Consider the following 16,173-nt stretch of genomic DNA (forward strand, 5'->3'; position numbering starts at 1 on the left):
CATTTTTTTATAACACTCTCTGCAAAATTTTCGTGCCAGCTACGCGTGCCCTTCTTTCTTCTGTATTTCGTGTGGCAGTCTTTATCGAATAAGTATACTTGACGGTTCTGGCGAATGGCACTGTGTAAGGTGCATCGCGAGTGCCATTCTAAAATCTGGTACCTTGATTTTTGTTTCTGTTGCTTGTTTATAGAGTATCATCGCGTTTGAAATTGACGTATTTAACGATAACTCTAAAGCTAATTTTGTATACCACTTGAGGGTTCTTCTATGTGGCGTAGAATATGCCATCATTTGATCTGATAAATCTACAGCACATTTTCCTCTCTTGTAATCAACCACTACCATTGCTTTACCACGAACATAATTTTTTTCCCGGACCTCTATCATTTCAGCCGAACGTTTCGTCGAAATCATAAAAATAATCGTAATACCGTTTACCAATATCTTCTACACGTTTCAACAATATATTCTGCAGGTTTTGCTTACGACGGAATAACAAATGCGAATGGTTTGTTGAAATAAGCGAAACCTTGTTGCAACATGTCGCTATCAACTGTTACCAAGGCGCCACGGTGGTCACCCGTGACCATCAATAAGATAAATGGTCCATTGGGGAAGAATTGTTGTTTTACATCATCATTTTATTGTTATTTTTATCTATTTTAATAAAAATACTCTCGTGACGTGCTGAGTGAAACATGCGATTTCGGCGTGGCAGTCATTGTGTTAATTTGATTAATTATTTTTGTCTGGCTAATCTGTAACCTGCTTCATTCCAGAGAACATGTTACCAAAACACGACAGAATTGAAATTGTAGTTTAATATCTAGTGGCGTTGTTTCCGGTATTAATTATCCTCCATGAAGCAAATTTTCTGTGCATTTAATTACCATGTATCGTTACCCATTAACTAATTCCATCCTATTTACTATTTGTGTCTCTATGATAATTTCCAATCGAACCATTCCACTGCTGCTATTTGTACTATTAGGGAAATGTTCTCTCTCGTTGAACCAGAATTTGCCAGTAATTTCGTTAATGAATTAACGAAGGAAGCTGCTAACGTAACATCGATTGACTGACATTGCCGTTACGTCGTTAAAAAAAGACTCTAATATCGTTAGATCCCTTCTCGTTTAACTAAAATCGTTAGTAACAGATAAAGTTACAAATATCAAACTCTAAATGTAATAGGATACGACAAGCGACGATAACCCGAATCAGACCAGAACACGGCGAACTATCACGTTCGCGTCTTCTCCTAAACAATAACCTACCCCATGTAATATACCAATAACTATCAATGAAACGACGCTGGAATGTAAGAAGTATAACGAAGCAAGAAGAAAATGAAACAACTACAACCTCGACGCCATAGCAAGGTATTAGGTTGCCGGAAAAGTTTCTTTCGTTTCATAAGGTGATAATAGCTGAACAACAATTTCTGTTGTACATTATTTTATTCAATTAAATATGATCCATTTCGTTCTATTTCTATTATTATTTGTCCTACATAGTTCAATAAACTAATATAAAACAAAAAACATCGTGCGTCTATTATTTCCTTATAAAACGAAAGAAACCTTCCGGACAACCTAATACGTTGGTAGCTTGCTGCAATATTATTGGAATTCTCGATGATTTATGACCAAGCCGAATCATCCCTTCTGGTTCTAGCGATCGTAAACGCTCACCTAAAACGTTCAGTTAATTCAGCCAATAGTCGCTAATAACGTTCGATATTGCTTTGGCCGTAAACCGATAAATAAGAAACAACAAAAAAGCAAAGTAGCGAACCGAACGCACGTGTTCCACTTAATCAGAGAATTATCAGAGTTTAGAAGATTTTTGATCAGGCTAACGATAATATCACGTAAGATGGCGCATGATATTTCGCGTAACGCTGCGACGTCCAATTGCCGTGTAACATAGGCGTAGGGTAATTTGCATGCTGTATAACACGTTGCAGCGTCACGGGTAAGCTATCATTTGCCGGTGTTCCGCAAATCTTGCTCATTTTCGGCCGCATAATCACTCATTGAACAATCCTATGGGCAAGCCGGGCCAAGTTCAGTAATAGGCCCGTAAGACGAACACACAGGACGATACTGTTCGCATTGGCCACGTTGTGTGCGCCCCGTGTTACATTCAATCCCGTACGCTCGGAATTGCTATTCGCAAACAACGCGTGGTTTCTGCATACATGCATCGAATGTGCGGTTAATTACGATCGCGTGGCCCTGTGTGTCCGTGCATCTACGTGTTCGTTTATGTTGCTTCACGTATGTACGTGTGCCTGTGCCGGCGAACGAACTCGCTCGAGTCTGTCTGAGCTTCGTGCAACGTCGCCGCGTTATCGACACTCTATTAATTGGATTCCAGTAATTTGATTACATAAGAAAGACGTCTGAATACCCACAAATTCATGCTGCGAAGCTTCTTTCTTCGGCCTGGCGCGAATCGCCAGGCAAAAACGGAACCTATCGTGCTCGTTCGTCCACGTACGACCTTTGAAATCTGATCCTCACACGAGCTTCCACGTACACACGCGACCGTATTCGACTTGTTTACATTGGCTTGGCAACTAAGTTGTTGCGCATTTTGTCATTGGGTGGTATTGGCAAAACCCGCAATCGTTTAGTTGCTAAGCAAATATATTACGAACGACGTGAAATAAGACGGCGGATCGCGTTCTGAGTTTCAGAAGGCTCGTCGTTGCACTTACCCTTGGCGATTTGCGCTTGATATTCTCGACGCACGGAAATCCACCACACTGAAACACCAAAGACAGACGTGCGTTAATATCTAAAGATGAATCGAATATAGGTTCTTTGTATCGAACCTTAGAGTTAGTTTGTTTCTAAAATATATACAACTGTTATTACAGACGTATGCAAAGTATTAAGGAATTGTCGATACTTTCAGCAATTTTTTGGAAAATATGCCAGGAAATTGTGACTAAGAAAACCGTGTTCGTTCGTTAGTTCGAAACTTGGGGAATTTTGCGAGAGATATACGTCTCATTATCAGCTTCATTATCCTGATTACTCGGCATTAATTAAGAGGAGAATTCTGTACGTATTGTACATGTATATTACTATTTACACAGTATTAAAAAATACAATTATAATATAATACACAGAAATACAAAAATATGTTAGAATTTAATCTTAAAGTTAAGATAAATAATCTGTGGAAGACACAATGTTTATGTTGAAATAATATTTATTAAACAGAAATACAGAAATGTATGAAAATAAGTGAGTGATATGGTATAATTAACAAAGTGTGCAGGTAAAGAATTTATGGATTGTTGGCCAGTTACCCTCAGACTGACTGTAGGTAGTGACCCATGGTCCCTTAAGGATTTTCAACCCCACTCTCTATACTGAGTATGACCTGTGTAGGTGTCCTCTATAAGATTATTTGTGTCCATGTGTGTAATATCGTTGTATCCCAACAAAATATATAAATACAGAACATTGTCTAAAAAATTGTAGAAACAAGGAAAACATTGTTCCCTTAGGTTTGCTCTTGGCTATATATTCTTTGTGTTTTCACATAAGTATTCTTGGACCGGGGTATTTTCCACAAACTAAAAACAATAGCATGAAACATAGGTACAATGTGCTTACATTCACCAAAGAATGGAATATAATTCTATGAACATTTTATCTTTAATGGCTGTTACATAAAACCTTGTTATAACAATACGTTTCCTCTCACCTATCTGTTTACATCGGCCTAACGAGCTGACGATCTTCTAAAGATCCGCATAGAATCGCACAGACGAGATATTTCCAGGCATGGCAACATTCCTTGCAATAGAATTCTAAGATGGATTTCCTTGCGCGAGTCCACTGAATTTCTCGTGTCAATGCCACCGCCGTATTTTGTATCACGCTATAGCTGTTAGCCTACAAAGATATACGATCTCATGAAAAAAGATTATCCCACGATCTTCCACGCTTCGCATCTTCAGTTAGAAAGGGGGATATCTTCAAAGAGCTTACAATGCGATTTTGCCGAATCCTTTTTCACCCCCAACAGTTTTCGTTCCTTCGTCTTATCGCCCTGTAGCTGTCTGATATGTCGCGCCTAGTGCGCGCGATAAGATAAGCCGTGCACTTCCAAGCAGAATTGTTTGATCGGCGAAATAAACTGTTAGGAGACTCTAACTTGTTTCACGATGTCGCTAATTAATCGTTCGTTTCTTTCCTTATGATGTAAAATTCTTTTCTCGCGACACGTTATCGCTTTCATCTTTGATAATTCCGCTAATGACTGTTGAGGTTATTAGATGTATAATGAGAGAGACGCGTGGATAAATTATAAGGTAGAAAAATACGATTTGAAATACGGAAATGAAAAGTACAAAAAATTGAAATAATAATATGAGCTGGTCCAGATCCGCACGCTAGCAGTGTTAACCTACAACTGAAAAGCCTGTCGACTGTTTATGGTCTGCCTTTGTCGCAGTCTTTTGTCTATGCGCTGTCGATGGCTTCAGTGCTTTAGAAAGCTAAAAAGACCAGATATAGAGTTTTCTTAAAAGCGGTGACCTTCAACAATGACACTGTGGTACCTCGTTAATTGCGTGGCATTACTATCGATATAGATGTTCCTGTTGTTAGCTTTGTATCATTCCTGGTATTACAGAGACACGTCGGTTATTAATTTTCCAATCTATGGGCAAGATTATGGGCAGGATTAAAAGATCCTCATGAGTTTGCCAGAAAGATCGTCGATTTTCAGCTGAGTAATCGCTGTTGCGATTCAAACACGCGCGAACTCTCACCAACTAGGCGCAAACTCTCTGGAAGCAGGATCCGCAGATGGCAATCGATGGCACGTAAACGGCGGTCGCGCAATCCGCCAGTATTTTCGATTATGCCACTTCTGAATTTGTAGGGAGAGACCTGACGGTTTCAGAAAAAGCCAGTCACTTTCGTTCATTTACTTAGCCATTTAACGCTACAACTAAGACGAAGCTGACAAAATGACTGGTTTCTGAAAAATACGAAATAATACAATATTTGTATATTTATTGATTTATTATTTTCCAACGAAAGCAATTCCACGTTTTGTAGTACATTTTTGCCATTGTTAATGATCCTTCAACAATTGACTCATTTATAAATAAAACCAGTCATTTGTACTGGTGTGCTGGTCCCCAGTGTTAATGCGACGAAGCCGACAAAAGTCTCGCATTTGCACCTTTTGACATCTGCCCGGCGACTGACTGTTCCATGTCGACGAATGTTTAAATTATCAGCGCTCGGGCCGCCATGAACCCTGACATTGGTCCTCGAGAGAGGTTTCCACGTTTTATCGCCTACACCGTGTGGACGATCGACTCGCGAGCGCTCGTATAATCGGAAGATTCTTTTTATAACGCGGCCATTACAAAAGTATCGGGCTTATACATATAATACCGCAAGCTATGGTACAGAGATCGAAGTACGCCACAAAGACGAAGGCTACAATAGCTGGCTATAAAGCAGGCCAAGTGTTAAGCTTATCAAAAATTGTATACACCGTATCCTTTTACGGTGTACGTATACGATCGCATTCGCTTTTTCAAAAGCAGATTCAAAGCTGGGCTAGCGGAGCGTTACATCGATGATGTAACGGTGAAAGGACCAAGGTAACAGGCTTCTGAGGATGTAATCCTCGCACAGCCAATTTCATGGTTGCCGTGAAGGGATTATTTAAAATAACAGCGTCCTACCGCGCAGCTTATCAGAAACTTTCATCCTCGTACGACCGATTTCATTCCGTCGTAAAAAATGTCCAATTCCAATTTTCCCCCTTTGAGCGGACGGATTTCGGCCAATCCGCTTACAACATCCGCCAGCCCTTTTTGTTTTCGAAATTCAACCGTCGCGGCAATCGCGAAACCCCCGTAGACGAAGGATGTGCTTGGACGAATTCCATCGCCGAGTCAAACGCCGGATTAAGGCCAACCGGATAAATAGTCTGCGTAGAAATTTAGGGGGATCGATATGAACCGGGCCGTGTTCATCAACGCCGTGTCTCGTCTTTCAACTCAACTTTCCCAATTTCATCCTGGCCAAATATCGCCACGTATGTAAGCATTGTCCCAAGTTCCACGTTACACACGTAGGTAGGTTAAGTTGCTGCTCGTCCGAGACAATTTTATCCGGATGATTATCGCACGCGGCAATGGCTGTTCTTGTTCACTTTGTTTCTCCTTGATGGGCTCCCCTTTCGATGAAATAGCCGCCATTTGTTTGCCAATTTGTAACGTTGTTCTTGTTACCGGGTTACTGTTACTAGGTTGCACCAAAAGTATTTTTCGCCATCTGCACGCAGCTGCTTTATCCAATGCGACGTTTAAACAAGCGCGAGACCTAATCTGTCAAACGTTGTGGTCTTCGTCATCAGTCATTGTCTATTATTTCCTTATGAAACGAAAGAAACTTTTGGAATGTTCTGATACGTATTTGTGGACCATTCGTGCTGAACGATAGATGGCTGAAATTTTTAGATGTATCGCCGTCTAATTTAGAAATAGCTACGTAGATTTCTTAACACAGCGGATGGGATATCTCACGAGTCTCAAGTTACATGGCGCGCGTGTTTGGATACAAGTCGGTTCGCGAGACGAACAAAACACGCTGATATGTTTTAGACGCTTGACAACATGTTTTATTTTCGTTCTGCACGAAACAAGGTTTACTTTAGAAATGTAAAAAACTGGGAAAGAGTCAAGGACGATAATATTGTTACTTGGTCGAATTCTGAGAATATTAATGGTACACTTAAAAGACGAGATTTTTACCATAGAGCTGAATGTATGAATCCTTTGTTTTTGTCTCACGATCTGATAACCTTTATCTATCATCGCATAAGTTTCAAAGCGGGTAATAATTGAAGGCAAAAGTTTTAACAAGTTGCTAGCAATTTCTGGGGTTAATCTTGCTTTTCGTAAGGAGTACGAACGCAGTAATGGAAAATCCTTTGTTTAACGATTTTCTTTGTGGAAATACTTTCTGTGGGACGATTTTAACAAATTGCCTGATCTCAGATCTCGAACGATTAAATTGGACATTTAACAAGCGATACGTAGGTCTCAGTTAGGAAAGTTTAACAATAAATTTAGTAACCTGGACCGATCACTTTTCCATTTTATTTTCTTCCTTTCCTCTCGTCCCTTCCCCTTTCTTCTTCGTTTCCGTGTCTTTCTCATTTCTGCTTCCTCTTCCCCCTTTCCTTCCACCGTTTTATTTCCCCACGTTTCTTCTTTTGTCCCTGTCTTGTCATTTTTCTTTTTCCGTCTCGTTCTGTCTTCCCCTTTGTCTCTATTCCTTCCTCTCATTACAAATTCATCTCTTCCTTTGAGACACTTTAACTTTCCTGCGTTTAAAAAGTTTCGCAATTTTGAGGAGCAAAACGAACCACTGTAAAATCGAAACGGGAAAGTTTCCACGTTAACATCAACTACTTTATATTTAACTGAATAATAGAAAATTAAAGAAGAAAATGGGACATGTTCAAGTGGCAACAGCACCGCTATTCGACCCAATGAAAATATTATTTTCTCTCACCTTCTCGCAGTTTCTCCGTGTAAAACAAAAACAGAACGCTTTTTTAAATACCTAAAACATACGTAGCATCGTTTGCTTCGTATCGAAATTCGTGTACAATGTGACTCCTTGTACTAGGTTGTCCGGAAAGTTTTTTTCGTTTCATAATAAACAGATGAACAACAATTTCCATTTTATATTATTTTATTAAATTAGGTATGATCCATTTCGTTCTATTTCTATCATTACGTCCCTGAACAATTCAATAAATTAATATAAAACAAAAGACATTGTGCGTCTATTATTTCCCTATTAAACGAAAGAAACTTTTCGGACAACCCAATGCTCGTGTCATCGTATCGTATCCACTGTCGTTGAGAAAATTACACAGCCGAGCCATAAATTAAACAGCGATTCGTCGGAAATGTTGAACGGTCTATCGTCCAGCGCGGGTGATTTATGAATACGCGACACAATGTGCTGGTTTTAAGCGAAGCGTAGCTTCTGAGAAGAGAATCGACGACGTAAAAGAGGATTCCGGGACGAACGTGGTAATCCGACCACACGCAATTCCGATATTTACGACTGATCTTTATTATCCTGAAAAAGAGAACGTGCCATGTGCTAAGCGTGCTTTCTAAAATGACATATCATCGAGCGATTCGATAGCCGTGCCAAATTCTGGCTATTCCGCGAGCAAAGTACTCGTGGAGGGATCATCGACTTTTTCTAACAATCGTAATTCGTAAAATTTTGTTCGCTTTGGTCGGACACGGGGCGCTGTGTCTAGCAGGACAATAAAACGTGTAATGCTAATAGCAATATCGCCCAACTTAGCTGCATTACGACGCTATGTAAAGCACAGGAATTTATTGCTAGTCGTTATTACCGGCATCGTTAGCAGAAAACAGAAAATTTAGTGGAATTCAATTGACCTGTGATTAAAACTTTGGCCGATAAATTTAGCGCGGTTCTGGCTTTTCCAATTTCACCGATGTTTCTATTTTCCGGCTCTCGGAATCCGTAAAAGGTAAAATTGTAATCATCGCTTCAGATTGAAACGTTAATTCCGCGATACATTAAAAACACTAAACGTTAAAGTCGCATAGAGATATCAGCATTCTCACCTTAGTCGACGATTGCGCGAGTAATTCATTTCATTTGCTACTCGTGCGTAGGAAAGTTAGCATAACCGAACAAGTATTCGACGTACAAAACACCTGCTTTAATGGGACGGCCAGTTGATTCAACAGATGAAGAGAGACAGACGTTCTCGTTCTTGTATTAGAGCAGCCGAGAAACGCGTTCAATTAAATAACAAATGACGGATCTTGTCGCCTGGTCGCTGCATTTACAAGCAATTTAGAAGCGTTGTCTCGAGTATAACTTGACTGATACGGAAACGCCTGAACGTTGTTGACTTGAAATGTGGAGGATTTGCGAAACGTGACCCGTAGTTCGATGAGAAGATCACCGACCCTAGTCGCTGGAAGCTAGAAACAGCGCAACTAAATTTTAATTAAGATCAAGCCCGGTCTGTAGGCTTCTTAATACCAACGCTTTTAATTGTCCCAACCTTTCTGTTTCAACGAACAAAACTTACTTTGCAAAGTCGTCATCCTCGTCTTCCAGCTCACGCCACGTAGCAGCATGTCGTAGCTGTTTGTTGTTTGGCAACTAAGTGACTGCGGATTTTGTCATTACCTGGTATTGACAAAATCCGCAGTCACTTAGTTGCCAACGAAGTTGGTGCACGTTGATCGCTTTCCGCAACGAGTTTCCTCAGCGGATCTTGGAAAGACGTTGCATTCCAAGCTGCAACGAGTCGAGTACTTATAAATCGGCGCGTATACGTGTTTAAGTGCTTTCCATCGCACGAGAAGGTGCAGATGCACGCCATTTCGAATTGCATATTTCGAATGGCAGGAAATTCGTGGCTCACGAACAGGCTTTGATACTTGAGGTTCATGGGCCGGTGGACGTCGAAGCTGGAAATTGCGAAAGGTCCCGCATTTCGATTATTAAGTTTACGTTTCGACGGAGTGGCGAACGTGCAATTTTGCGCCGCCGCAGCTTCCTCAGCAACAGTCTTCGCAAACATCTCCGCAGCAAAATAGCATCAAAGATAGCCTACAGCTTTTTGACGGATTACAGTGGCTCGCGAAGGTATCCGAACGCTCATCGTGGGATATCTGTGGTGGACGGTGAAACACGTTGAGACCAGTTGATTTCGTTAACTATATTTACAGATATTTTAGAATGTAGAATACAAAGTTAATCGCTCGACTGATGATCTCGATGACTCAATGCTGATATTGATTCGCGCGACTGACTATGTCTATAGAACATGGTTATCTATTTATTGAGCTTGTTTGAACCTGTCGCCGGTCGTTGGTTGCTGCAAATTGCTTTGTCCAGAGTTTGTTTATTACATTCTGTGCGTGGTACAGTGTTAATCCTCTGTGGCAAAGTAACTACGTGAGGCATCTTCCAATCGAAACGTCCTAAGACGCATATGCCGCTAAATATCTTTATGCAAGTACAGGTATCTTGGTTATTCGTATTGTTGACAGGGTCTTTGAGAATGCAGAAAATGGGCAAGTGGAAGAAATGCGTGCAGAAAGGAACGCGAGGAAGATTTAGTCTGACTTTCTCGTTCGTTTAATCCGTCGACTATGAACCCTTTGCGATAGAACAGTTTTCCGTTGCAGGAAATTGGCAACTCTTTGGGCAGAACAGGCTTCTCTGGTAAAAAGACGATGAGATTTTTCAACAATTAGTGTAGATAGTATTAGTAAGTGATACTTTGAATGAATTACTGTCGGTTTCAAGAAACATACGAGAAACCACAGCTTTTCCATTAATTTGCTCATTTCGTATAACACAATTTTCTGTGTTTGCGTGGTGTGTCTTATACAAAACATTGAAAAATTCTGTTACGATCATTTGGTCAACTTTGAAATAGATCTATACCGTGTGCGATAAGTGTGAAATACGATCCCACTGAATATCGAGAATAAAGTAAACAACGCCAGTCACTTCGACGAAATGTACATTTGTATCAAATATCCCGCAACTCTTCTAACGTTCGTTTTAAGATTCGTTCGAAACTTTGCGATAACCGAAGGTTTTTGCAAGTGTTCGGCTACCCACGCGAGCCATTGTGTATGAGTCATTCTCTGATTTACGATTATGCTGCAGTTTATGGAACGTGGTTGTATTAAAAAAAAAAGCGCAGGGAATGAGCAACGAGGGTTTGTGAAACCCTAGGAGAGTGAGCCGTTTCCCAAGGATGCACATATTCTTCTGGAAACATGAATATCTTGAAGCTTGCGCGGTGTTCGAGAAAATTTATGGTTCACGTGGCCGCTTAATATTTATGATTTGTTGTCGACGATGAGGTAGTCGGTGGCGGAGAAAATTGTTTCGATTGAGAAGCACACGTACCGTGAAAATCTGGAAAATATCTCCTTTGGTAATCGTATCTCGGCGCAGAAATTAATTTCCTGTCTAACTATCAAACATATTCCATAAGAATAACGATGAATATATAAACACTGAGAATATGTAAATAAATTAACATAAATTATAAATACAGTGACAGCTGCGTGTACTCGATGGAAAAAATTCCTAAAATTCTGCCTTTTATTTCCTGTGAAACCTACAAGCCATTCTCGAAAAATCATCATAATTATTATTTAATTCTGAGCTCATTTGGACTTCCCTTCAACAACATGGTTTTGTATCCCAATTTTGTGGTTTATTTTGGAAACATTAAATTATCGCCTCGACTGTTCCGATATTTTTGGTTCAGTTCAATTGAACGTTCAGGAACCTCAAGTGTCGTTTGTTATTCTATGTATCTACTTGCCAAACCAACGTTCGCTAATAATTGGATTAACAGTATTTATAGCCAAGCCAAACCCATCAACTTAATCTTTTTGGCTGTTATTTTCCCTCATTTTTAGATCGTACGATATTTCCCTTGCGTGATCTTCCTTAGCTCTTTGTTGGCCTCCTGTGTGCATTATATTCACTCGTTTCTTATTAATTAATGGGTTAATGAGTTAAATAAATAATTTCCTACGAGCAAACATACATGTAACTTGTATGTAAGTTAATGTAAAATTCAGCAGCGTGCGAATGTTATCTTATTTCCTCGTTTATTTTATTAATTGCTGTAAAATATCGTTTACCCGAATGATTGTTTAGAAGCAACACCCGCAATATTTCCCAGTCCTCAGCATCCTATTTCTCTTCTCCTTGGTATCTTAAAATGCTGCTCGTTGAGCCTAAAGCACACGAGACCCTGTCGTTTCCACGTTATCACGTTACAGGCTAATGGTGTCTCGTGACACTGTTGGTTCCGTGGAAAATTGCCGATTGAATTTTAAGACGTGGAAGCTTAGGCGACCCGGCTAACCCTTGCCATACTGCGTGATGAAGGCCAATGTTACTGGTCGAAATTCAGGGACCCTTGCACAAGCATCAGGTGCGAAGCTTTGTCGTAAAAGGCGAGCTTGCAAGCGAGGCGGGCCAAGCACGAAGGAAAATACATTTTCTCGCGACTTGGTTCGGATTATCCGATTGGGAGGATCGGTCGTAACCGGTGAACAAACAAGAGATCGGCAGACAGGTAGGAGGTGACTCGATAAAAGGAATCGCGCGGAGAACGTATAAAGGACAAGGGTGGAAGAAAGAAATAGCATCTCGACTGCTCCAAGTGGCGAGAGTAGACGAAGACGTATCGATTATCTCGCTCGACTTTGCGCAAACGAGACCGCAGCGGCGCGAAAGTACGATCGAAGATAAAGCCACGTTCCACCCTCTGGCTAAGGTTGCCGAAGAAGGAAAAGGACGAAAATAGGGGATGGTTCGAGTCTCCCTGGCGGACCTCCTACCCTTCTGAGGATAAAACTCAAGGGACGACTTAATCATCGATGGGCAAGGCCTTTCTCCTCGATCCAACAAAAGCGAGTAAGGAACTTGTCTAACGATCGCGAATCCTTCGAGAGAAGAAGAAAAGAAGAAGAGCAGCGGATAACCGGTTGTTCGTTAGCCGAAAAATGTCCTGCACGCTGATTTCCAGCTAATCCGTGGCTCGAGTATCCAACAAACGTCCATTCTCCACATCTATTTGTTTATTTACAGGATAAAGCTTTTGATGTAACGCGTGAGGTCAACGTGTAGGGGGGGGGGCGAAGACACGCCAAACAACACGTAAAAGCGGATTCGTCGTGAGAAAACGAGAACAAAATGTGGAACGAAATTTGTTCACTTGTCAGAATTCGTTAGGATCGATCACAGTCTCGTCTGCGATTTCTGATCGCGCGATAGCTGCTGTGAGAAGCTTTCACAACCATAAGGCACGCGTATTATACGAAACATTTTGGAATTTTGTTAGGGGCGTGTCACGAACCTTCCACTTTTCGTATGTTTTCAAATTTTCAGTGAGATGAGACGGTATCGATTGTAGCGCTAAAAGATCGAAGATGCTGACCGCGTTCGTTTTCACGGCTGAATCACGAAGACAACGCAACAAGTTAATCAAACGTCAGGGAATAATTCACCGTGTCCGCCAACTATCTATCATTTGCGGGCGAATGAAACGGATGATGCGTAACTACTTGGCTGCTCAGCCAACGCGCACTTTACCAAGCTGTAAGCTTCGCCAGTCTGACCAGATTCGTAGCAAAGTAACAAGAAATGTCAGACGCGCGTGCTACATCCCACGTCTCCGAAATGAAACGTGTAAAATTTAAAATTGTAGGTAGCACCGATACCAAGACACCCTGTATAACACGCGACTATAAGCCAGCGAGTGGATATTTCGGAATTTACAGCTGTGATAGCTGGCGGACGGCCGGTTTTGCACACATCTTCGTAGCGAGCAATGTCGATATCAGCATCGCTCCTCATTTTTCCCCCGTCGCCTTTCTCACGTCGAATTACGCGATCGAGCAGCGAGAGAGAGAGAGAGCTCCGGGCACCGAATTTATCGAATTTCTCCAGGGACCCCAGCCACCGGAGGAGCTGCTTTAACGTTGCAGATTCTCCACGGCTGCTGGCTACACGATGTCGCAGCATGCCGTCATCCTCGTCGCCTAACGATAGCAAGAACAAGAAGAGAAAGAGCAGGCTGAACCAGCCGGGACAAGTTGAGCGTATAAGTGAAACACATAAAAGTGCAACAAGCCAGGCATGTCAGGTCCAGAAGATGGCTAGGTGGGGTGCGCGCGTTATATCGGACAGCGAGAGAAATCAATGGTTTATAAATAATCGCAGCGTAGCTGGTGTCGGGATCTCTCACTCTCTTTCTCTCGCCTTCCGTTTTATTCCCGAAGCTACGGTATTAAATTCCTATTATGTCGGTGCTGAGTGGAAGCCAGCTTGCCAGAGGCAAGAAGGTGGATAGAGACTCGAGTTAAGGGTGTAAGAAACGAAAGGCCCCGAGCCGAGTATAAGGTATCGTTTGAAAGGAGACTCGATGGCAGTCGAGGCCAGACTTCCACTTGCAGACATTTTCTTCCACCCCCTTCATATATCCCGCCGCTTCGTAGTTCAGCTTCCGCCTCCTCATCCCCAATAGAAAAGAACGCGGACTGGGGTCTTGGACGACCCGTTCTCCGCTCGCGACCATCCAAACGTCATCTTGATATCTGACCAGACACACCGTGTGCAGTTCTCGCGCCTTCCGTACGATTCTGCTTCTTCTTGTTCCTCTTATCGTTCGCCCGAGAGGGAAAAGGCTGGAGGAAAAGCACACGGTGATTTATTCAACGTATTCCCTGCTTTTGTCTTGCGCCGCAGCCGAATGAAAGGAAGACGAGAGGACACTCGCGGAAAGTCGATCGCTTCTAGGATGCTCGGGTGAAATTGTCGATTTATTTCATCATCGGATACCCGATGAAATATTTATATTGGTCGCAATGCTTTCTTATTGGTGGCGCGTACTTTAACCAAGTCGTAGCCGCGGATTGAAAAGAACAAGGAATGACGGAAGCCGAAGAAGGCTGGGCTTATTAAAGAAAATTGCTAGCTATCGTCCAAGGATAACAGTAGCTGGATTTCCGCAAGCCGAGGCAGAAGTTGACTCTGGCAAACTTCTCCAAGTTAAAGCGAAGATCCTGGAAAATCTCGTTCCCTCTTTGCAGGTTGTGAAGTCTCGGCGATAACAACGATAACGCACGACTGACGACGCTTCGAGTGGCATTCTCGTTCGATGAGAGGAGATGAAAAAAAAGAGGAAGAAAAAAGGAAAAGAAGACTCCGCGGACTCGAAGTAGTTTGATAGTCATAAATATTCTAATACCGGCTCGAACTAGCACGTGAACTTATTCCGGCGTTCCGGTTCTTCGCGTTTTTCAAGCTTTTCGTCCCTCGGTTCACACTTTGCACTCGCTGCTTGCAACCTGGTGAGACAGCCTTAACGCTTCTTAAACTTCAACGTGAACTTCGGCCAGAGTAAATAGTTCCGCTCTGTAAACAACGTTGAATTATTCATCGATTCGGTAGAGATAATTCATAAAAGAACACACGCCATGCTGTCAACCTTTATTCCCTTGATATTGTACGACCATAGGAGCGAGTAGTTGAACAAGAGAAGTATGCAGTCGTTTTCAAGAGAAATTTTTAGGGAAACGTAATGCCGTCGCGGATCTGAAGCTTCTTGGGCAACGTATAATTTCTTTTTCAAATTTCCTGCTTCCCGTTTGAACATTCTGCGAATGTCTCTCGCGTGAAATAGGTGTAGCTTCGTGACACTCGGCGGATTAGCGCGTGTTTTCTTTACGTAAAGTTAATCAAACGTCAGGGAATAATTCACCGTGTCCGCCAACTATCTATCATTTCAGGGCACATACGTACGTAGATCATGTAAATTACGAATCGTCTGGTTATTTTATTTGCAATAGGAAATTGTAAAATTATCCAATAGGAGTCCATAATTTGTCAATTCGCTGTTAATTGGTTATTAAATTATCGTCCCAGCATCCTGATCGGATTAATTAGAGAAACTATGTCAGTTTGGGGCGCTAATATAAGTTCGAAGTGATCGGTGAACGTGCATTTGCCACGGTTTTGTTGCGCGATTATTTCGGGTGTCTGACTGAATCGTCGTAAAAGTTTCGCGAACATGATCGCCATAGTCGAAATTCTCTTTGGTTTCTCGTGTCCTATCTTCACATGTTCGCCCATTTTCCTTCTTTCTCTGGCTGCCCTTCTTATGTGTTGCTGTACCTCCCTTCCTTTTCTTGTCAGATCATCGTCTGTGTGTACACCCTCTTCCAATTTGCTTGAAATTCTCTTTAGTTCTCTGGTTGTTATAATGTGGAATTAAATTGTAACGAAAGGACCATTCTATTCTTTAATTTTTTTACCGACAGGGCTCGTCGTAAAGCAAGATATTGCCACTTTTTTGTGACTAGTATACTCGTGAGAAACAGCTAACCGGTGAAGAGATGGAAGACACAGATAAGCGAAAGCGTGGCTGCCGGAACCGAGAAAAAAAGCGTCTCTAGTTTCTGCTGTTCAACAATCTCGGATGGGAGAATCGATATCGAAAGCGCATCTGCAACCGCACTCGTAAGGTTTCTACGTGTGTTACAACGCAAACATTTGC

At 41.8% G+C, this 16,173-nt stretch overlaps 1 protein-coding gene across 1 annotated transcript in view; it reads right to left on the minus strand.

The window, feature by feature from the left end:
• Nucleotides 1–16,173, minus strand: part of LOC122576957 (neurexin-1) — a 623,013-nt gene that overhangs the window by 577,479 nt on the left and 29,361 nt on the right. The window contains exon 2 of the mRNA XM_043747905.1: nt 2,729–2,776. Coding sequence (XP_043603840.1) covers nt 2,729–2,776 — 48 coding nt within the window. The remainder of the gene's footprint in view (nt 1–2,728; nt 2,777–16,173) is intronic.

Source organism: Bombus pyrosoma, linkage group LG17, assembly GCF_014825855.1.
Source record: "Bombus pyrosoma isolate SC7728 linkage group LG17, ASM1482585v1, whole genome shotgun sequence".
NCBI lineage: Eukaryota > Metazoa > Arthropoda > Insecta > Hymenoptera > Apidae > Bombus > Bombus pyrosoma.